Source organism: Coregonus lavaretus (genome assembly GCF_964263955.1).
Source record: "Coregonus lavaretus genome assembly, chromosome: 37".
NCBI lineage: Eukaryota > Metazoa > Chordata > Actinopteri > Salmoniformes > Salmonidae > Coregonus > Coregonus lavaretus.
Window position 1 is genome coordinate 11,021,918 of NC_140024.1, and position 23,323 is coordinate 11,045,240.

At 45.1% G+C, this 23,323-nt stretch overlaps 1 protein-coding gene across 1 annotated transcript in view; it reads left to right on the plus strand.

Moving 5' to 3' along the window:
- The window catches only part of LOC311111634 (tight junction protein 1-like), an 81,771-nt gene that overhangs the window by 55,577 nt on the left and 2,871 nt on the right, over positions 1-23,323 (plus strand). Inside the window, exons 11-28 of the mRNA XM_084154408.1 lie at positions 89-239; positions 1,343-1,451; positions 1,658-1,877; positions 2,977-3,161; positions 3,373-3,468; positions 3,786-3,812; positions 4,672-4,754; positions 5,109-5,319; positions 7,109-7,209; positions 7,494-7,844; positions 8,661-8,948; positions 10,029-10,934; positions 11,289-11,371; positions 15,907-16,125; positions 18,831-18,940; positions 19,064-19,451; positions 19,793-20,010; positions 22,426-22,569. Of these exons, the coding sequence (XP_084010534.1) occupies positions 89-239; positions 1,343-1,451; positions 1,658-1,877; positions 2,977-3,161; positions 3,373-3,468; positions 3,786-3,812; positions 4,672-4,754; positions 5,109-5,319; positions 7,109-7,209; positions 7,494-7,844; positions 8,661-8,948; positions 10,029-10,934; positions 11,289-11,371; positions 15,907-16,125; positions 18,831-18,940; positions 19,064-19,451; positions 19,793-20,010; positions 22,426-22,569 (3,890 nt within the window). The remainder of the gene's footprint in view (positions 1-88; positions 240-1,342; positions 1,452-1,657; positions 1,878-2,976; positions 3,162-3,372; positions 3,469-3,785; positions 3,813-4,671; positions 4,755-5,108; positions 5,320-7,108; positions 7,210-7,493; positions 7,845-8,660; positions 8,949-10,028; positions 10,935-11,288; positions 11,372-15,906; positions 16,126-18,830; positions 18,941-19,063; positions 19,452-19,792; positions 20,011-22,425; positions 22,570-23,323) is intronic.

The following is a 23,323-nucleotide window of genomic DNA, read 5'->3' on the forward strand; positions in this document are numbered from 1 at the left end:
ACCATGTTATTTGCTGAATTGTAATAGCTCCCTGTAGAACAGTAGTGTCTAAACGTCTGTCTGTGTATGACGCCCACTCCCCATGCAGGCCGAGTATGAAGCTGGTGAAGTTTAAGAAGGGGGAGAGTGTGGGCCTGAGGCTGGCTGGAGGGAACGACGTGGGCATCTTTGTAGCCGGAGTCCTGGAGGACAGCCCAGCTGCCAAGGAAGGTCTGGAGGAAGGAGACCAGATTCTCAGGGTAAGAAATCTATCTCATACAGTAGTATCTGCTTTACACTTTTGTATTATTATTAGCTGTTGGGTATGTTTCATCACTTAATGATTGTCACATGTTTTGTTAACAGGCCATTGTAAAGTTTCTCTTTTGAAAGTGCACAGGATGTGTGGTTTGATGTGTTCTTTTCCACAGTAGATAGTGTTAAAGGGTATGTTCTGTACTGTACTAGGTGGAGAACACCTGCTGTAGTGCTAGTAACGGTCTCATCGCTGCCCACGCTTAGTTGGAAACACTTTGTGGAACTATGTGACCCACTAGCCTTGTGTTACTGTGTGGTCACTGGTCATAGTGATGTTAGATAGAAAATGGTAATTACTGTGAATCAGTGTGAGGTTAACGCCTGGCTCTTCTCTTCTCGGTCTGTCTTTCCTTTGTTTACGCTGAACCACACAATAGAGGTCATTGTTGTTGTTCTCAGGCCCTGTCTGAAGGATTGGACTCATTGTTGATGGAAGTCCCCTCTGATATCAGAGTTGGATTCATTTAATCATGTTTATCACTAGCCACACATTTTAATGAAACACATCATGCTTTGTGTTCCTCCCACACCACATGAAGGGTCATGATGGTATGTGAGGAGGACTAACTCCTCTTTGCTAGCCTCCCTCCCTGCTGTACAAACACATCTCTAGACTCCGCACTATTCCCTATGAATGGGCTTCCAGGAATATGTCTCAAACAGCACCCTATTCACTATATAGTGCACTACTTTTGACGTTTTCACTATGTAGGAAAAAGTAGTGCACTATAGCTAATAGGGTGCTATTTCAGACACAGCCCAGGATGTTGTTTTCCACCCCTGGGCAGTGAGCCTGTGAGGGTTTCCTGGCCTTCACAGTGTGACTAGTTGAGATAAAGACTTGAATTCTCCTTTCTGAGGAGGATAAAGGTTGTTCTCTCTATGATTCAACCCCATGTGTTCCTGGTTCAAACGCTGGCTCTGCAGCAGGATAAATAAAGTTGATATTGTGCTGGGGACTGCAGGGGTTGAGGTGGGGAAGTAGACTGGCCTGAACCCTGGAGAGCTGAAAGTCTCTGTTCTCCTCTCTCCCTCCTCTCTGTAGGTAAACAACGTAGACTTTGCTAACATCATCCGAGAGGAGGCTGTGCTGTTCCTCCTAGACCTTCCCAGGGGTGAAGAGGTCACCATTCTGGCCCAGAAGAAGAAGGATGGTGAGTAACATGAGGGGGAAACAGATGTTAGATGAATGCACGTTAGGATCTTGACAGGGGCTGAGAGTGTATAGGTTTGAGTTTGCACAGAAACACACATTTTAAGTTAACCTGGTTACATGTGAACTTTACACACGCCTTCAATTGTAGACCTGAACATTTCTACCTACTTAATTTCTTCTTCTACCAATTTCCCTCAATTCCAGTGTACCGGCGGATAGTGGAGTCGGATGTGGGCGACTCGTTCTACATCCGGACCCACTTTGAGTATGAGAAGGAGTCTCCGTACGGCCTGAGCTTCAACAAGGGAGAGGTGTTCCGTGTTGTGGACACCCTCTACAACGGCAAGCTGGGCTCCTGGCTCGCCATACGCATTGGCAAGAACCACCAGGAGGTGGAGAGAGGCATCATCCCCAACAAGAACAGGTAGAATACAGTAGAGAGACATCATCCCCAACAAGAACAGGTAGAATACAGTAGAGAGACATCATCCCCAACAAGAACAGGTAGAATACAGTAGAGAGACATCATCCCCAACAAGAACAGGTAGAATACAGTAGAGAGGCATCATCCCCAACAAGAACAGGTAGAATACAGTAGAGAGGCATCATCCCCAACAAGAACAGGTAGAATACAGTAGAGAGACATCATCCCCAACAAGAACAGGTAGAATACAGTAGAGAGGCATCATCCCCAACAAGAACAGGTAGAATACAGTAGAGAGGCATCATCCCCAACAAGAACAGGTAGAATACAGTAGAGAGGCATCATCCCCAACAAGAACAGGTAGAATACAGTAGAGAGGCATCATCCCCAACAAGAACAGGTAGAATACAGTAGAGACAGGGGAAGGGGGTGGTGGTGGGGTCGACAGCATTAGTCAAATAAGACACCAGCAGCCTTCCTGTCGGTGTAGATATATGGTAAACAACAACACTAACATAAGATGATGAACTAGGCTGTGTAAAGTAGGACACATTAACATCACCCCTAGTCTCAATTACGCGAGTGACAACTGTTCTAGTGAGAAGGCATTTGCACTATGAGTCCTGTGAGGGTAGGAGACTATCTATTCATAATGAAACAGCACTCTCTCATGGTGTCTAGGCCTGCCCTGATCTACAGCCCCTGGCTATGTTTAGAGAGAGATAGAGATTCCACACCATGGTGTAGACAGGGGAACCTCACAGTGCTCCCAACATACCAGCGTGACACAGATATTTATCACATGCATACATTAACGTAACCATTATACATGGTGCACCGCGGCTACTCTGCCACGTTGTGTCCCTGGCCATGCCTGTGTCCTCTTCAGTCAAATGTTTACTGAATTCTAGATTCTATTAAGGTATAGAAGTATTTCAGAATAGAATAGAAGTTGTGGAGAATAACAGGGATTTACATGACACATTGGATAACTGCACTAATAAAAAATGAACTGATGCCATGTTGGCAGTTTCCATTGAAATCCAATCATTGAATCCATTGCCTGTTGCCTGACACCTCTCTGTTCCCCCTCCCACAGGGCAGAGCAGTTGTCCAGTGTGCAGTACACCCTCCCCAAAACGCCAGGGGGCGACAGGGCTGACTTCTGGAGGTTCCGTGGTCTGCGGACCTCCAAGAGGAACCTGAGGAAGAGCAGAGAGGACCTGTCGGCCCAGCCGGTCCAGACCAAGTTCCCTGCCTATGAGAGGGTGGTGCTGAGAGAGGGTAGGTGGTATCCAGAACAGGGTCCATGGATTCGTCACAATACCTCAACTAGCTTACCACTGAGAATGCTTTCCCAGTACATTGCTTCATTCTAAAAGGTATGCTAGTGTGAAAATTGGAATGCAGCCATGTGTTTGTTGGCTACAAATTCATCTTTGAGAGGCATTGATTCTGTCAAATATGGTGTTGTTTTGTGTCTTCTGTTATCCAGCTGGGTTCCTGAGGCCTGTGGTGATCTTTGGGTCCATCGCTGACGTGGCAAGAGAGAAGCTGGCCAGAGAGGAGCCTGACCTGTTTGAGCTGGCCAGTGAGTAGCCTTTAGCTAGCCATTAGTAGCCATCTCACTGTCTGTCTCAGCCATGTCACACCCACACAGCTGGAGTAACACAGGACTTAGAGCTGCTCTGTGTTAGAGATTAGAGGACCCCCTCATCTGCCTACTCCAGGTCCACTTGAGGGAATAGCTAGCTCCTTTAGCTTGTAGTGTTCATTCTAACACCCTCAACAGTATTGAATTTAAATTATCCTAAGTGCACTACTCCAAATTCCACATGTAAAGTGATTCCAGCCCTGGACGTATTTTGCGTAACCTATATCTCTGTAAACCTTGTATTTTCTTTTCAGAAACACAGCAACATGAAGGAGTGGAAAGTATGTCATTAAGTGCATCAACTTGTTTTTATCAGTGTTAGTTAGGTGGTAATGTATGGCCTGATTCAGCCTGTAGGGAGGTTGTGTAATGACTGACTGTAGCTAGTAATAGAGCATGTACACATGGCACAGTCAATATCCTATAGAACATAAGCTGCATACATAACAGTACTAGTCTTCATTATTCATTCCCAAGCCCCTAATGTCTGTGTGTGGATAACACCATAATCTATACTTAAAATGTGAACTTTTACATTTGATTGGAGAAGATGCCTTATGACATTGGTGTGTTTATGACTGAAATTGTAAGGGCTAGTGATGTTAGCACTCTGCTTTCTAGAATGCTGCTTTTGTAGGGTTGAGTGGTGGAAGATAAGAGGCCATTTCTGCACCAGATCCTGTGCTAATAGTGTTGAGATCTGAGTAGTGAAACTGCACCCAGGTCAGCTGGCCTCTCTAAGGGTCGTTACCTTGTGGTAGCAGATAGACAGATAAGGCCAGGCTAGCCATGTTTACATAATGAACCTTTTAGAACATTCCTGCTTAACTCCCCTGACATTTATATCCATTTTAAATTGAAATCATCAATCTATTTGAAATGATTCCCTATCTTCTTGAATGTGCATTATCCCACTTCAATGCTTTTCACACATGTAACACATTTCCTGCATTGCGGATTATACTGTACTGTAATGTCTGTAGTTGCACGTGCACATTCATAATGACACTACCTCTATTTTATGTTTTGAAATGTGCTTAAAGCATATTGCATGCATTGGGGTGAATGTAATGAGCTGAGATGTATAGTGAGCTCTGCAGTAATATGGCACAGTAACACTGTCCCTTCTCCCCTCTACAGAGAGTGAACCAAGAGACGCAGGAAAAGACCAGCGCAGCTCCGGGATCATTCGCCTCCACACCATTAAACAGATCATTGACCGGGTGAGTGAGACTACTTACTACACGGATACGCATGCAAACACACACACACACACACACACACACACACACACACACACACACACACACACACACACACACACACACACAAACACACACGCATGCACCCTGACAGAAACCCTCACAGACAGATCCCCTCTTAAAGCACATGCAGGACACACACATGCATCGATACAGACTCATCCATGGCTCACTACTGCTCTCTAGTGTTCATGGAATTATGAACATTTTTATTTGGCCAATATATGAAAAATATAGTTTAAAACAGCAATCTGAGCAAACCTTTTAGTATTTAGATGAAATATTAATTATTAATTTTTGGGGGGATGTCCTTAGGACAGGCATGCTGTGCTGGACATCACCCCCAACGCGGTGGACCGTCTGAACTACGCCCAGTGGTACCCCATCGTGGTGTTCCTCAACCCAGACAGCAAGCAGGGCGTCAAGACCATGAGAACCAGGCTGTGCCCCGAGTCCAGGAAGTCAGCCAGGAAACTCTACGAGAGAGCCCTCAAACTGAGGAAGAACAACCACCACCTCTTCACCAGTGAGTTTCTATGGGAGGGAGGGGAAGAGAGAAATAGTGAAAATGAGTGGGAGGTAGAAATAAAAATGTCTCTCAGAGAGAGAGAGATGGAGTGAGAGAGGCTAGGGCTGCGTGCTGTACTGTAGTGTGGACCAAGGGCGCAACTTTGGTTATAATCCAGTCGGATAAACACTCCAAACAGCCTACCCGACCGCTCGTAGGCGACCGCATGGTGCTAAAGCACACCGTTGCCTCGTTTTGTATCACATTCCAATGATAAAACTGGTGGGGGGATTTACCCCAGTGAAAGTGGCACCCCTGGTGCGGACTATCAGCCGGTGACACAGTACAGTCAGTGTCTTAGCGGGGTGCTGTTCTGTGTCCCCTCCTCCTCATGCAGGCAGGGCTGCTCAGGGCTCCGAGCTAACTTCTCACAGGACCCCAGCCGTCATTACCCATTCCCTGCACAGCCCTGCCCCGTTTGAAATGGGATGCGTCTCCTCATTTTTTACCATCTGCTGGCAATAAAGAGAGAGATTCCAGGAGAGCAGAGAGCACACATCCAGCCTCTCCTCTCTCCTCCACGTTGAGTTACTCCACATGGGTCTGTAGATGAAGCACACTGCCTGGTATTTTTAGAACAAGCCTATAGAGAGAGAGAGAGAACAACAGATAAGTGTCACCTGTGGTATTTGTGTAAGGTCAAATAGATTGACACCTGCCAGGCAGCACCTTAAACTTGAGTGTTGTTGGACTCATGACAGCTCATAGTTAAAACAGTGGTAATAAAATGTTTACACACTGCAACAACCGGTGCTGAGCCAAGACAAGACAGGCTTTTAGCAAACAGCTTTGGGATGATACAAGCAGTGATACTAGAAATAAGCTTTCCCCTCATGTAGAATAATAATTAATCATCAATCTGAATCAATGATAATTACTTACTAGTTCAGGGCCCGGCTTCCCAAAAGCATCTTAAGGTTAAGTTAATTGTTAGAACCTTCGTAGGAGCATCGTTAAATCTCAGAGCTGTTTCCCAAAACCATTGTTATTAATGTTGCACTTGAAAACAATCGTAATCTAATGCCTGCCACAGACCACTCATAGAACAGCTAAATGCGTCTCTTTTTTGCCCTCCCGCGTCACTTTATACACAGAAGATCTCTGCTAAACATAGAATCACATGGTTTATCCGTCTCTCTGTGACCGCCAATAACTTCAGAACAATGTTGACTACAAAATACAAAGTTGCCAATGTCTTTGCAATTGATACAAACAAGCTGAGTATAAAAAGATGATTCAAATGAAAACCGAGATGATTGCATTCAAATATAAACACTAGGCTATAGGCCTATTTCAATCATATTGAAATACATTTTATGTTCAATCAATTTAGTTATATTTTGCTACTTGTAGGCTACTGTCTGTAATTTGTCTCAATACACACTGAGTGTACCAAACAAATACACCAAACAAATATCTCTCTAGGAGCTAATCCGTTGTCAGTATTGTGAAATCATTTGAATGTTAAGGTAATATTTTAATGGAGAAAGTTGATCCTAGAGCAGCGCCTCCTTTCTGTGGATCCTATCAGTATCGACACATGCTCCAACGGCGCGATAAGCCACCATTCTCTCTGCCAGGTGTTTTCAAAGTTCCATTGCCATCGGGAAACCGGGCTCTGGTGTGTTTATCATAATGGTTTTTCATGAGGTTATGAGAACAGTTTTTCACAGTGATTATGAGAATTGTGTTATTGGTTGTCTGGGTTCATTTGAGGTGCTTTGTCTCTGCTCTTATCCTTCCCAAGCCACCATTAACATGAATAATATGAATGACGGGTGGTATGGTGCACTGAAGGATACCATTCAACAGCAGCAGAACCAGCTGGTGTGGGTTTCAGAGGGCAAGGTAGGACACTCAGCACTGAGACTAACATCATCAAACACTTACCAATACATTTCACGTTAATGAAAATGTTCTATTCAAAATAAATGCCGGACAATTTTAATATACCATTTATTTTGTGCATTAATTAATAATAGTTTTTCTTTGCCATTCATTTCTCTGTCTCTCCTCACTGTAATATTGCTGCTTCTGCTCTTTCTTTCTCTCCATTTCCCCTCTCTCTCTCTTGTCCCTCTCCCTCCCCCCCGCACTCTCTCCCCTGCTCTCCTCCTGTTTTGTCTCCCCAGGCGGACGGTGCTCCAGATGATGACCTGGATCTACATGATGACCGACTGTCGTACCTGTCGGCTCCGGGCAGTGAGTACTCCATGTACAGCACAGACAGCCGCCACACCTCCGACTACGAGGACACGGACACAGAGGGCGGGACCTACACCGACCAGGAACTAGACGAGACGCTGAACGACGAGGTGGGCCTGCCCACTGAGCCCGCCATCACCCGCTCCTCGGAGCCCGTCCGAGAGGACCCGCCAGTCATCCAGGAGCCCCTGGGGTACGGCGGGTACCAGCACACAGTGCAGCCCGACCCCCTGAACCGGATCGACCCAGCCGGGTTCAAGGCACCAGTGGCCCAGCAGGTACCGTTTATGAGAGCCGTGCATCTGCCCTGTTGTCTGGAATCCGTGGTGTGCGTGAGGAGGGTGTTCTGGCGCCGCTATTGAAGCAGTGTTTTAAAACAGTATTATCTACTAACACAAAACAAAACAAAGAAAAACAAAAAAGATGGAAAGAAAATGTGTGGCCACTTAAGTATTTATTCACTATCGTTGTGTGTGTGTTTTTTTTATTTTTGGAGAAAAAAAAGCAAGAATAAGCTTGACTGTTATAATCAGTATTCACGACCTGTGTTAGTGTGACTGTTTTTGTTGATGTCGATGTTCTCACTGAGGATAAGTTTTGTGTCTGTCAAGTGTCTGTATCGGTACCCACCTATGTGCTCTTCCTAGTTGTTTCACTTGTGATTCGGACTGATACCGTGATACCAGAAAGTATTATGTGCATGTTGGAAATGTCAGTGTTAACCACGTATTGCTGTAAATGTATTTATCTGGGTCGATTCGGCCGGTATGATATCCACAAAAAGTTTGTCTTCTGATGTGTAAACAAAAAAAAAGAGAAAAAGAAAAGAAAACATTGTACTGTAATCTAGAATTAAAATCGAATCAGACTACATTAACAACAGAAACTTTGTCCTGTTGCAAATTCTTACATGGCAGATTGATCATCTAAAGCCATCAGTTGAATTTGGTCCGAGGATGGTGAGTTAATGAGTCGGTCGGTGGAGGAGCTACAGAGCCGAGGGGCTGTAAGACGCCGTAACGTTAACATTAGTGAGGGTGTATCTCCCTCCTGCAGTTGCACCGTGTGTTAAACGTTTCTGAACCACTTCACAGAATGAGAAAGCAGAGGCTGTTCCGGCCACCATGCCTATCCTCCCCCAGCAGCCTGAGTTACTGGCTGTGACAGAGGCAGCGCCCCCTGCTGTCTACAACACTGTAAATGGTGTAGCGGGTTTGAGCCATGGTTTGAGCCCTGGCCCTATCGCTGCTCCCCAGAGCGAACCCAGCCCAGGCCCCGGCCCCGAGGCTGACTCGCTTAGGATGCCCACCCCTGATCTAGCTCAGCCCCCGGCCCCAACACCCGAACCCCTACAATCCGGAACGCCCAGTTCAGAACCACAGGTACCCATCGTCTGGACGTGGCCTGGCCCGGCCGACCCCGCTGTCGGTCCGCTTTGGCCTGTCGCTGCCTGCCTGTGTACCGCCCGCCACGCTTTCCTTTCACTCTTGCATGCCTGCCCGCTGTCCACTGTGTGCTTCTGAAAGAGAGAGACTGTGTGTGTCTGAGCACTCGTAAACAACAGTGGGCTTCTTGGAGGAGTGTATAGACTGATTGCTGCATTGGTGTGGTACCTATATAGAGAAGAGCAGCGAAGAACCTGAGGCTCTCACTGTTGCTTACCCTCTTTGCATGGCTACAACATGTTTCAGTTGGTTTCTCTTTTCTGTTTAAACGTAGCAGTAGAACTGATAGTAGTGGTGTATTGGTTGATGCAGACTGAATGGACCATTTAATTATATCCATTTATTTGGCGACATTCTCTTAAAGTCATCAATCAGTATTTTTGACATTTTATTGGACGTTTTATTCCCTGAATTTGAAATGTAGCCATTCTGCTCCAACTGTGGCGTATACATCTTATGGATTTGAAACATCCCATGAAGTTAATGTAAATAATGACTTTCTGTTGTTCAATGGCTACTTTTCAAATGCCATGGTTTTTTTATATAGTTTACATTGTACAAAAAAACGTTTGCCTGGAACGTTCTAGATATCTTATTGCGGTAATTTTAATTTGGCTTGTAATGTTATCAAGATATAGTTTTTATTTTGTATCAACTTTGTTAGTTTTGTTTTTGGGTTGCTGTTTAAACTAAAGTGGTATGTTGTTGTGTATATATATTGATATATATTGAGAGCTCCTGTGTGTATTGGCTGCTCTGATCTGACATTCAGACCTGCATTCTGTTTGACCTGACCTTTAACCCCTACCTCTGAGTGTCTCTATTTCAGGTCTCCCTGCTTCCTCTCTCTGCTTCCTTCTTCAGCCATTATTCATCTTCTGTTTTAATATTCTACTTTGTCTTCTGTTACTTGATTCTTATATTTATATACACATGTATTTATTTATTGGATGTGTGCTACTGGTTGCTCTTGTCCCATTACTCACCATATGTTTCTTTCATTGTTTATTTCCCCAGATGTACAAGAAGGATCCCTACCTGGAGGAGCCAGTCAGAGTGAACCATGGTGGTGTAAAGCCGTCTCCGGCGGTGGTGCCGCCCACAACCTACGAGCCACAGCCTCCGTACCAAGACGAACACCCATACAGAGATTACGATCACCCGCCCAGCCGCTACGACGGGGGTGGTTACCTGGAACCAAAGTATCGTAACTTCGACTCTCAGCTGCACTACGAGAAAAGTGTGCCTCACTACGATGAGCAGTGGCCTCCCTACAACCAGCAGACCTCTGGCCCACCACCCCACCAGCAGCAGCACCCCCCTGGGCCTGGCTACGACCCCCGGCTGCCCTATGAAGACGGACCCGAGCGAGACTACAGCCCCCCTCAGCCGCGCTACGATGACGCCCCGCTGGGCTACAACGGACGACCTCGCTACGGCAAGCCAGCAGGACCAGGACCCATCCGCCACGATGAGCCTCCTCCATCCGGCCCAGGGGGCTACGCTCCTCTACGTTACGATCAGGAGCCTCACCCTTATCCCCCTGCAACACGCTCTCCAGAGCCCCCTAAACAGTACTACCAGGGGGAGTCTGCCCAGCGGCCAGGACCTGGGCCTGCCTACAACCAGGCACCACCACAGCACCGAGGCTACAAGCCCCCACCCCAGCAGTATGAACCCATCATGAACTTTGACGCCCCCGTGCCCCCTCCCAAACCACAACCAGAGGCTCTCCGCCCCTCCCCTGGGGACACGGTGATCACCACAGCCCCCAATCCCCTTCCACCTCTCCCCAGAGTGGAGCCGGAGGACGACCCGGCCATAAGGGCCCAGTCGGTGCTGTCCAGGGTCAAGATGTTTGAGAACAAGCGCTCTGTGTCTGTGGACCGAGCCAAGGAGGCAGGAGATGCCATAGGGCTCAGGGTAAGCATCTGGAAAACACCTCACACTCTTGTGCACGTATGTAATACTCAGTGCTTGACTGAGGAGCTCACTGGAGCTGAGTACCGGCCACCTCAAATGTTCTACTGCTTGAGCACCTGTTCCTCTTATAGACTATTAGCTCAAAAGTATTGTGGAGCTCCTGCACCTAAATACAAACAGTACCAGCACCCAAAATGAGCACCGTAACCTATTTCAGTCCAAGTCAAGCACTGGTAATGTTCACAGGATTACCTGACCCTGGCCTCTTCTAATGATATTTGATTGGTTCATGTGATGTCCGTAAAGGTTTACTTTTCCAGGAATTTTATTTGCATTTCTATCTTGCTCCCACAGTCAGCGGATCTGCCCACCAAACCAGGCGCGGGCATTCCTAAAGCCAACTCTCTCAGCAATCTGGACCAGGAAAAGTCGTTCAGGTAATGAGTCATAAGGGAGTACAGCACTGAGCCCTGCCACAGCACTGAGCCCCCACCCCCCCACCACCACCACCACCACACACACACTACATCACACCACAGCACAGATGCTGCTTTATCTCTGAGGGCCTGATGTGTCTGTTAGGGCTATCAGGTGATCCACTCTGAAGTGGATAATAGACCTTTGAAGATATGATATGAAGATGGCAGTGTACTGTATTGTATGGCTGCCGTCTTGCGTGCTCCGACCCAACTTTGCTATTATTTTGGCGTTTATCTTTACTTTTTTTTTTCACTAAATGTATCCGCTATCATTACCTATGATCGACAAATACTTTTCAACATCAGATCGGTAGTTACTAACCTCAGTTCTGGGTCCACTTTGACTCATCTGCCCTGGGCTCTTTGTGTACCTCCGAGCAAATCTTTGGGCTACCCAAGAGGAAACGCCGGTGAAAACGAGGCAGGAGAGCGGGCGAGACGAAGGCGAAGGGAAAACCAGCCACTACTTCCCTCCATTCTAATGTACAGTCACTTGATAATACGATCACCATAAGGATCACCTCTGATCGCAGATATTCTATCAATGAGACTCTCGTAACTGCAAAATCCTCTGTTTTTCTGAAACATGGCATTCGGACAAGATACCCCCCCATGGCTATCAAACTTGATGGATTCTCCATTCACCGAGCGGACAGGACATCGGATTCAGGGAAATCCAGAGGGGAAGGGTTATGTCTCTTCTTCAACAGCAAATGGTGTGCAGACTCTAGCACAGTGGAAGGAAGTTTCAACCTATTGTTCACCTGTCTTCAAATACCTGATGGTCAAATGCTGACCCTTTTACCTCCCGAGAGAGTTTTTCTGTTATCGTGACTGCTGTATATATTCCACATCAGGACAACAACAACAAGCTGGCACTTGAGGAACTGTATGAGGCTGTAAACAAGCAGGAAACCATGCACCCGGATGATGCTTTTCTTGTTGCCGGTGATTTTAATTCCGCGCCACTCCTGCTTCCTGTTTACAAACAAAAGCTCAAACAGGAAGACCCATGACACGCTCCATAGAAAAATGGTCTATCAGAGCAGAGGCTATTCTACAGGACTGCTTTGCTAGCACTAAATGGAATATGTTCATCAGGAAATGTATCGCTTACGTCATCCCCACAGTGAAGGTTTGCTGATTCCCCAATCAAAAGCCCTGCTAAGCTAAAGGCCAGAGCTACTGCTCACAGGGCTATTGCAGACAACCGCGAGGCTATGGCTGAGGACACGAATGCGTACAAGAAGTCCCGCTATGACCTCCGCAGAGCCATCGAACAGGCAAAAGGGCAATATCTGAACAAGGTGGAATCCTATTACACCGGCTCTGACGCATGTGGCAGGGGCTACAGTACATTACGGACTACAAAGGAAGCCGTGATCTGCCTAACGATGCCTCTCTACCAGACAATCTCAATGCCTTTTATGCACGCTTCGACAAAAACAACAGAGCCCTGCATGAGGGCCCCCGCTGATCCGGAGGATTGGGTGATCTCTCTCTGAGGCTGACGTGAGTACGGTCTTTAAATGGGTCAACACTCGTAAGGCCGCAGGGCCAGACATGTCCTCAGGGCATGTGCAGACCAGCTGGCAGGCTGCTTCACGGCCATATTCAACCTCACCTTGTCCCAGTCTGTAATCCCCACGTTTCAAGCTGACTACCATCATTCCTGTTCCCAAAAACTACCGTCCTGTAGCACTCACATCTGTAATAATTAAGTGCTTTGAAAGGTTGGTCATGGTACACATGACCTCCATCATCCCAGACACCCTGGACCCACTCCAATTTGCATACCACCCCAACAGATCCATTGAAGACGCAATATAAATTGCACTCCACACTGCCCTCTCCCACCAAGCTCCAACTTCGTCACCAAGCTCGGGACCCTGGGACTGAACACCTTCCTCTGTAACTGGACCCTGGACTTCCTGATGGTTGACCCCAGTTGGTAAGAGTAGGCAACAACACCTCTGCCACGCTGACCCTCAAGAATGGGGCCCCCCACGGGTGTGTGCTTAGCACCCTCCTGTACTCCCAGTTCACCCACGACTGTGGCCAAGCACGACTCCAACTCCATCAAGTTTGCTGACCACGCGGCGGTGGAAGACCTGATCACCAACGGCAATGAGACAGGGAGGAGGTCAGAGACCTGGCAGTGTGGTACCAGGACAACAACCTCTCCCTCAACGTCAGCAAGACCAACAAGCTGATCTTGGACTACAGGAAACAGGGGAGGGTGCACACCCTCATCCACATCGACGGGGCCGCAGTGGAGAGGGTCAAGAGCTTCAAGTTCCTCTGTGTTCACATCACTAAGGACTTAACGTGGTCCTCTCACACCAGCACAGTCGTGAAGAAGGCACGGCAGCGCCTCTTCTCCCTCAGGAGGCTGAAACTATTTGTTATGGCCTCTCAGATCCTCAGGAACTTTTACAGCTGCACCATCAAGAGCATCCTGACTGGTTGTATCACCGTCTGGTATGGCAGCTGCACCGCCCTTTACCGGAAAGCCCTACATAGGGAGGTGCGGACGGCCCAGTGCATCACTGGGAGTGAGCTCCCAGCCGTCCAGGAAGTACATTCCAGGGTGTGTCTGAGAACTGTTTTCCATACTCCCGTCCGGCAGGCGGTACAGGTGCATCAAGGCTCAGACCCACAGACTCCTAAAACAGGGGTTCTCAAACATTTTGGGGCCGGGGACCCCATTTGTGATAGCAAATTCATCAGGGATCCCCTCATAATTAGAACACAACTTGAGTGAAATAAAAATAGCATACACTTCGTGTGCATGGCCGGACGAACCAAGTCTCGGGCCATGGGAAGGAAAATTTTATAGGCTTGTCTCTTTGCATTGGAGAGAAAAAATGTCTCTTATCAAGCTAATTTCCTACAATTCTAAACATTTTGTCATGGAGTAGAGAAATATTTTGTTGTTGCAGCTTCAAAGCTAATATCCTGCAATTCTAGCCATTTTTCCATGAGGCAAAGATAAAACCTTGACTTTTTAAAGCTTCAAGTAACTGTCCAGTGTTTCCAGATTTCTATATAATATGACCTATAATTACAAGATGAGTTAAATAGTTTTCCTTCCAAAATATTGTAATTCGTTATGTTAAAAAGCAGCTTTTCTGTGTTGGAATGGGCATACCCCAGGAGAGAAGGACTGCCGACCGTGGTATTGCAGGCATTGTTAGCAGAAAAACAGGATCCCCCATTATAGCTAATGGAAAAATGGCAAACTAATATAAATAAAATATTGAAGACAATCATGGTACAAATAATTGCATCTAATCCACCAGATGTATGTCCTTGAACCCATTATTTTAAAAAGCTTTTTAGAAACGTTCTGTTTGAGGTACAAGTTTGAGGTGGCATTTTTAAGTGTTTTTTTCCCTCCAATTTATACTTTGTCCACAAATACGAGTATAGGATGAGAGTCAACAACATTATTTGGGTATGCGTTAACAGAATATTAACTTTTAAGTTAGATTTTCACTTGACAGTTACATTATATTACAGTGCATTTATGTAAAAAATATATATATTTTGAGGAATACAATATTGACTTGAAAAATGTATAATTGGAACACCTTCCTCTGTGGCCCATGTTGGCCAGGGTTAAGAACATCAATTGTAGATTAAATGGCCAACAACTACTGCTCCCCCTCACACCTACGCTGCTGCTAAAATGATTATTAATTGCCATTAGTATGTACTGTATCTATTTATCATTCTACTGGTCGCTATTACTCCTGTTTACATGTATATAGTACCATACGTATGTATATATTCCTGCTACCAGTCACTTTCAGACCTGTTTACATGACACTTGCACTCACACACTGACATTAACACTTACATACATACACACTCACCACCACGCACACACCCACCACTTATGCTTCTGCTTCTGCCATACTGCTTACTATTACTATTATTATTATTATTTATCCTGCTACCAGTCATAATCCCTGCCTACATGTACATATCTACCTCAAATACTGTACATTTACCCTGTATATGGCTTCCTCTCTTATTTCTCGTGTTTTGTTTATTTTTATATTGAATACTGCACTGTTGGGTAGGGCTTGCAAGTTAAGCATTTCACTATACTTGTGCATGTGATAAATACATCTTGAAAATAAACAATGCTGCTGCCATAAGACAGTGCTTCTGCCTATCACTGGTGCTGCTGTTTGCTGCTCTTGGTCTTGGAGCTCCACCCGGTGGACACTAAGAGAAACTACCTTCCAACTCTGCACACTGACTGATGCATTAATATGTAAATGCATATTGCAGAGGCTGTCCAGTACACATGTTTGTCATTGTAATTCTGTTTAATTGTTATATGGTCAATTGTAGTGATTTAGAGATTGAAACAAACGCACCGCAATATACTTTAGAGAAATGTCTTTATGTATGGTTTATCTGGTATTTTAATTAACCTCACATTGACTAACCCCCTCTTTATCCCTCTACTCTGTCCTCAGAGTCCCTGAGCCTCAGAAGCCCCGGGAGGTGTCAGATGATGACATAGTGCGCTCCAACCACTACGACCCAGATGAAGACGAGGAGTACTACAGGAAACAGCTGTCCTACTTTGACCGGCGCAGCTTGGACGCAGGCAAGGCACCTCCTCAGACAACACCTGTCATCGCAACCAAACCTGCTGCTCAGCCACAAGCACATCCCGGATACAACTACCCCAGGTAACGCACTCCCATGCATCACTCTCTTTCTGGGATATGTAGTAGGAGTGGAGCGTTCCCGATTTGACTGAAGCGTGGAGCGAGCTTCCCAAAGGCTGGAGCGTCGGCCTTCTCGCCCGCTCCAATTTCGCTCCAGTAGCGCTCACTTCACAAGCTCAGGGCATGCCCGGCCCAGCATTCATTTTTTATCTATTTCTGTGCTGCTATAGCCCCTTGCTTTAGCTACTGTCATATAGTGTGCTAAATATTTTCATAAAGAAACTGATAAAACACACAGGTGGAGAAAAAAAAAGGTGACTTACAAAGATGAGGACCAAGCGCAAGAGAGGGAGTGCAGTGATGTAGTGTCCACAACTAAAGCATCATTGTGGAATCTGAAAAGACAGAATTCCCGAAAGCATGATGGTGTACTTTACTACGTGCACATGCTAACAGAAAGGAACGAGATGGGTAGCTAGTATTTATCTAGTGTGTCCCTGTAGCAAAGTATTTATAAACAAAAAATCAGATCTCTTAAAAGTTTTGTTCATTTTCATTATATTATCTATACAATAGGCCATCATTGATTTTGGCCCAATAGGCCTGGCATATTACCCTCTTTCAAGGAGGTTTCTGTTTTGATAGGGTTATTTTACCTCAAATCCGTTAGGCCTACCAACAGAAAAATGTGAATAAAACGACGTATCCCTGCCCAGCCTGGCAAGAGTGGCCTGAAGGGTGTTTAGCTTCCCCAGTGGCTCTGCCAGCTCTGAGAGGGTATTCTTCACTGCTGGCCGGCTCTCCAGGCACCATCGCATGAGCCTGAAGACTCTGGCCAAACTCATGTTTCTAAAAATGAATTCAATGGCAGTGTAGATGGAGCCTAATAAGGCATTTTTCCATTGAATTTGTATCTAATTCTAAGTAAGTCACAGCCTATATGTGCAAATTATAGTCTATAATGATTTAATACAACATAATGTTGTTTAAATGCTGAGCGCTTAATGTCCCTGCCAGCCTAGTGTGTCACACTTGCAAATGCTTCAAAATGTATTTCTTTGTAGGCTAATAGCCTTGAAATAATATAGCCTAAATAATTCATTTTCGTTCCTTCTTAGGCTACCTGTCTGGCTCCTGACCTATTTAGAGTGTTTATATGCTGTTTAATTCGACATGTAGCCTATTTGAAATGATGAGCACTTCTTACAGTCACCTTTTCATGTTGTTTATTAAAATACTTTTCATTCAAATCATATGGTTTGGTTTCAATACTTCAAAACCAAATGGTAGGGCCAGGTAGTCACAAAAATAGATGGGTGTTGGTTAAATTGTGATTTATTTCAGCTTTATTTAACTTGGCAAGTCAGTTAAAAACAAATTCTTATTTACAATGACGGCCTACCCCGGCCAAACCCGGACGACACTGGGCCAATTGTGCGCCGCCCTATGGTACTCCCAATCACGGCCGGATTGTGATACAGCCTGGAATCAAACCAGGGTCTGTAGTGACGCCTCTAGCACTGAGACGCAGTGCCTTAGACCGCTGCGCCACTCGGGAGCCCAATAATGAATGGAGCGAATGCGTTTTTTAGCGGCGCGGTTGGAAAGGACGTGAAGTGCCGGAGCGGTGCGCGAGCGGGATTTCCAACCGCTCTACTCCGCTCACATTCTCTGGTGGGAGACACAATATAGCTTACTCTCCCCCCTGCAGCACACTCACCCCACAGAAACCTCATGGGGGTCTAAAGCTTTTAATCTCAGCTACACACACACACACACACACACTACTCCTGGGGGTCTAAAGCTAGGCTATAGTATATTTCTCAGCAACACACTCTACCGCCACCAGAACATTGATTCACCCTGCCTTGGAAATGGTTTTCTTATAGTTGAAAGGACAGAGTTGGTGGTTGGCCCATGCTGACAAATGAAAAACTACTTTTTGAAGGCGAGCTGTTTTTTTTGTTATCCTCCTGGGCTGCAATAGAAGGGTTACTTTGATGTACCACACTGTGTGCAATCTCCACCTCAGTCAAAGACCATGCCAAAGATACAAGATTAAGTGTTGGAAGGGAAAAATACCATCACAGTATTCTTTTATTCTGAATTTCTTTCATTTTTCTTTCAACTATCAACAATAGGTTTCACTGTTCTTACGAGGTGTTTTACCACTGTAAAACTAGCCTCGAGACTTCCAGGCTACTTTGGATGTCAAAGCTGCATCGTATGCGTCAGTATTGCTATTTGCTTCAGTATTGCTGTGCTCCGTTCTCCTATGTGTTGTTTTGCCAAACTTTGTTTTAGTAGGGCCGTGTCTGCATGGTTTTGGCCCATTCTGTTATTAGCTAATTAACAAAACCATTCACTTGTAACTCTGCTACAAAATTACCAATTGTAGTGGAAGGCATATTTTTTAAAGTGTGTTTTGGAGAAGCAATCTGTGTAAATGAATACAGTGAATTAACTAGATGGAGCCACTGTGTTTTATTAAAACTAACAGTCTCACTGGACTGCAGTAATTGAACCTTTCTCTTGAGGATACATGACACGTCACTGGTGTATCTCTGTTTAGGACTAGATTTTTTGAAGTAGTAAGCGTGACAGACTGAGATGCATTATTTCAAATCAGTGATTCTAACCCTGGCCTGAATTCATCTTTACCTTAAACCCATATGTTTGTGCCATCATTGTGACATTGTTTGAATGTGCTCTTGTGTTTTTTACAGGGCAGAGTCAGTGGAGAAGGTCAGTCCTGTGGAGAGGCGATATGAACCTGTTCCCCAGGTTACCCCTGCTGCCCCACCTGCCATTCTGCCCAAACCCACCTCACCTGAGGGTAAGCGCTATAGTGTAGGACACACGCTAGTCTAGTTCTACATGCAGTATTTTAATCTAAAAATATAATACTCACACACACTCACAGTGACTCACTTACCAGATCCCCATGACTCTCCCAAAGCAGACACAGTCACGACCAACTACCTGCCCCAGAAGAGTTACCCTGAGAAGTCTCCAGTGAACGGCACGGCAATGAAGGACCAACCCAAGATCCCGGCCAATACCAGCTACAACCGCTACGTCCCCAAGCCCTACACCAACTCCGCCAAGCCCTTCGAGAGGAAGTTTGACAGCCCCAAGTTCAACCACAACCTGCTGCCCAACAACAAAACAGACCTGGCCCCAGCCATCAAGGCCCCAGCCAACAGCACAGCCCCAGCCAAGCCCCAGATCTCCCCCCAGCCTACAGACCTGGACTCTGGCCTGGACACCTTCACACGCACCATGGACAACAGGTCCAAGTACCAGCACAACAACATCAACGCTGTGCCCAAGGCCATCCCTGTCAGGTGAGAGAATTCAATATCATCCCTAGAGGGGTATCCTACCCACTGGCTGAACTATACTGGGTTCAGTTATAATATATAGATTATAGTGTTATCGCATCGCATCGCTTCGCTTCATGTATTATGCAAGAACCACACCAGGAGTGAGGAGTGTCTCTGTGCATGGCTAGAGAAAAGAAAGCATACAAAGTCACATGGTCATGTTTCTTACAGTTCTATAGTTGACACATTGAATGATACCAATGCTTTTGCCCGTCCAGAAGGTGTCACAAGTGTTCCAGAGGCTGGCTCTAACTGGCTCCATGTTCTGGTATCTGACTGTGACAACTCTCTCCCCCCTGTAGCCCCAGTGCTCTGGAGGATGATGATGAGGATGAAGGTCACACGGTGGTGGCCACGGCCCGGGGGATCTTCAACTGTAATGGAGGGGTGCTGAGCTCCATCGAGACGGGTGTCAGCATCATCATCCCACAGGGGGCCATCCCCGAGGGCGTGGAACAGGAGATCTACTTCAAGGTCTGCCGGGACAACAGCATCCTGCCCCCCCTGGACAAGGAGAAAGGTCAGACATGGGGTCATGGTACACAGGAGTTAGAAGATCTCACATGGGGTCTTTCGCCAAGCTTTATTCCACTCTTAAGATATTCTATTCCTCAGTTTTAAGGTACCTTATTACTGGTTATTAGAAGTATTCACCCCCTCGGATTTTTTGACATTTTGTTGCGTTACAAGGTGGGATTGAAATAGATTTAATAGTGATTTTTTTTTTGTCATTGATCTACACAAAATACTCCATAATGTCAAAGTAAAAATAAAAGTATATATTTTTAAACAAATTACATCAAATTAAATAACTAAAATATAGTTGTTGCATAAGTATTCACCCCCTTTGTTATGGCAAGCCTAAATTAGTTAATGAGTAAAATGTTGCTTAACAAATCACATAATCAGTTACATGTACAGTGAGGGAAACAAGTATTTGATCCCCTGCTGATTTTGTACGTTTGCCCACTGACAAAGAAATTATCAGTCTATAATTAATCCCATAGAAAATATGTGGAGGGAGCTGAAGGTTTGAGTTGCCAAACGTCAGCCTCGAAACCTTAATGACTTGGAGAAGATCTGCAAAGAGGAGTGGGACAAAATCCCTCCTGAGATGTGTGCAAACCTGGTGGCCAACTACAAGAATCGTCTGACCTCTGTGATTGCCAACAAGGGTTTTGCCACCAAGTACTAAGTCATGTTTTGCAGAGGGGTCAAATACTTATTTCCCTCATTAAAATGCAAATCAATTTATAACATTTTTGACATGCGTTTTTCTGGATTTATTTGTTGTTATTCTGTCTCTCACTGTTCAAATAAACCTACCATTAAAATGATAGACTGATCATGTCTTTGTCAGTGGGCAAACGTACAAAATCAGCAGGGGATCAAATACTTTTTTCCCTCACTGTACTCACTCTGTGTGAAATAATAGGTGTTGACATGATTTTTTAAATGACTACCCCCTTCCTCTGTCCCCCATACATACAACATTTGTAAGGTCCCTCAGTCAAGTATTGAATTTAAATCACAGATTCAACTAAAGACCAGCGAGCTTTTCAAAAGCCTCATAAAGAAGGGCAGTGATTGGTAGATGGGTAACAATAACAAATTAGACATTGAATATCTCTTTAAGCAAAGTCAAGCTAAAGATTATGCTGTGGATGATGTACTAAACCACCCAGACACATCAACGATACAGTCGTCCTTCTGAACTGAGCTGCAGGACAGGAAGGAAACTGCTCAGGGATGTTACCATGAAGCCATTGGTGATTTTAAAACAGCTACAGAGTTCTGTGGCTGTAATGGGAGAACTGAGGCTGGATCAACAAGATTGTAGTGATTCCACAATAATGACCTAAATGACAGAGTGAAAAGAAGAATAAAAATATACAGAATATGCATGTGTGCAACAACAAAGTAATACTGCAAGAAAACATGGCAAAGGAATATACTTTTTGGCCTAAATGCAAAGCCTTATGTTTGGGGCAAATCCAACACATCACAGAGTAACTTTTCAAGCATTATTTTCAAGCATTGCTGCATCAGGGTATGGGTATGCTTGACATCGGCAAAGACTGGAGAGTTTTTCAGGATAAAAAAAAAAACAACAACAACGGGATGTCGCTAAGCACAGGCAAAATCCTAGATGGAAACCCTAATTCAGTCTGCTTTACACCAGACACTGGGAGAAGAATTCACCTTTCAGCAGGACAATAACCCACAAGGCCAAATCTACACTGGAGTTGCTTACCAAGAAGACAGTGAATTTTCCTGAGCGGCCAAGTTACAGTTTTGACTGAAATCTGCTTGAAAATCTTTGGCAAGACTTGAAACTGCTGTCTAGCCATGATCCCCAACACCTTGACAGAGCTTGAAGAATTATGAAAATAATTATGGGCAAATATTGCGCAATCCAGGTGTGCAAAGCTCTTAGAGACTCACAGCTGTAATCGATGCCAAAGGTGTTTCTAACAAGTATTGACTCAGGGGGGTGAATACTTATCTAATCAAGGTGTATTAGTGTTTTATTTTTCATTAATCAAAAAAAGATAATTTTTCTCCCACTTTGACATTAGAGTATTTTGTGTAGATCGTTGACAAAATAATGACAATTAAATCAATTTTAATCACACTTTGTAACACAATAAAATGATAGGCACTGTATGTAATGTATCAGTTAGTTTACTCACCAATGTATTCATGAGATAATGTTGTTTTCACAGATCATATATCATCTCTTCTCTCTTGTCTTCTCTCTTTTAATTTTTCGAGGATAGGTATATTTTCCTTTGGTCTTTTAACGGTTTTCATTGTCTTAAATGTTCACCGTGCCTGTTTAAACCCAATAAGGAGCCCAACAGCTTCAGTGATCTTAGGAACCCTGTGTGTATGTGTATTAGCCTCTAACCCTGTGGTGTGTATCTGTTTCCAGGAGAGACCCTGCTCAGCCCGCTGGTGATGTGTGGCCCTCACGGCCTCAAGTTCCTGAAACCTGTGGAGCTGCGCTTACCTCACTGTGCGTCTATGACCCCAGATGGTTGGTCTTTTGCTCTAAAATCCTCCGACTCCTCGTCGGGTACGCTGTCCTCTCTGTCCTTTTGGGGTCGGGGCTTTGGGTTGGCTTTGTGACAAATTGATGGTTGTGGGTCACCTTGTATGATTTTTATGGTGTCATTTTTTTGGTATTTCGGTTTATTCACTCATTCATCCACTGATCTTTTATTTATTTGATGTGGTCTTCAGATCAAACTTCTTGTCATTGCTTTTTCATGCTGAAACTGCTTTCTTTCTGTTCTTTCCTCCACTTAGTGTGTATGTCATCTGTTTGACATTGATATGGTTCCATTCGACATGCATCCCGCCGATCAGTTTTACGTTGATAAGATTAGTTAGTTCTTTGTTGTAGTAAATCATTCCACATTCTTTTCCTACAAGTGATTTTTCTCACATAGCCACCCAAATGTCTATCCTGAAACGCAGCGGTCAGCGGTCCTCTTACATTTGGAAGAGAACCCTCTCAGAGACAGACGCATGGTTCCCTCTGTACTAACAGATATTCTGTTGTGTATGTGAGAACAGCCTGTGGGTTGGATCTGAGATCTGTCTGTCTGGCAGCATCAGAACAGAACTGAGTCAGCTCTCTGCTCTCCATCCGCTCCTCTCTATATGTCTTAATGGTAAACTTGGCACCGCTGTGGATTAGCTACTAATTACTCTCAGCTAGAATTGGACTTGAAGAGCTAAATGAGCCTACTGCTACCTCGTTGGCTTGTTCGTTTGTTGTCCTGCTTCATTGTAGAAGGATTACAGGGCTGTGCTCTAATCCTCTT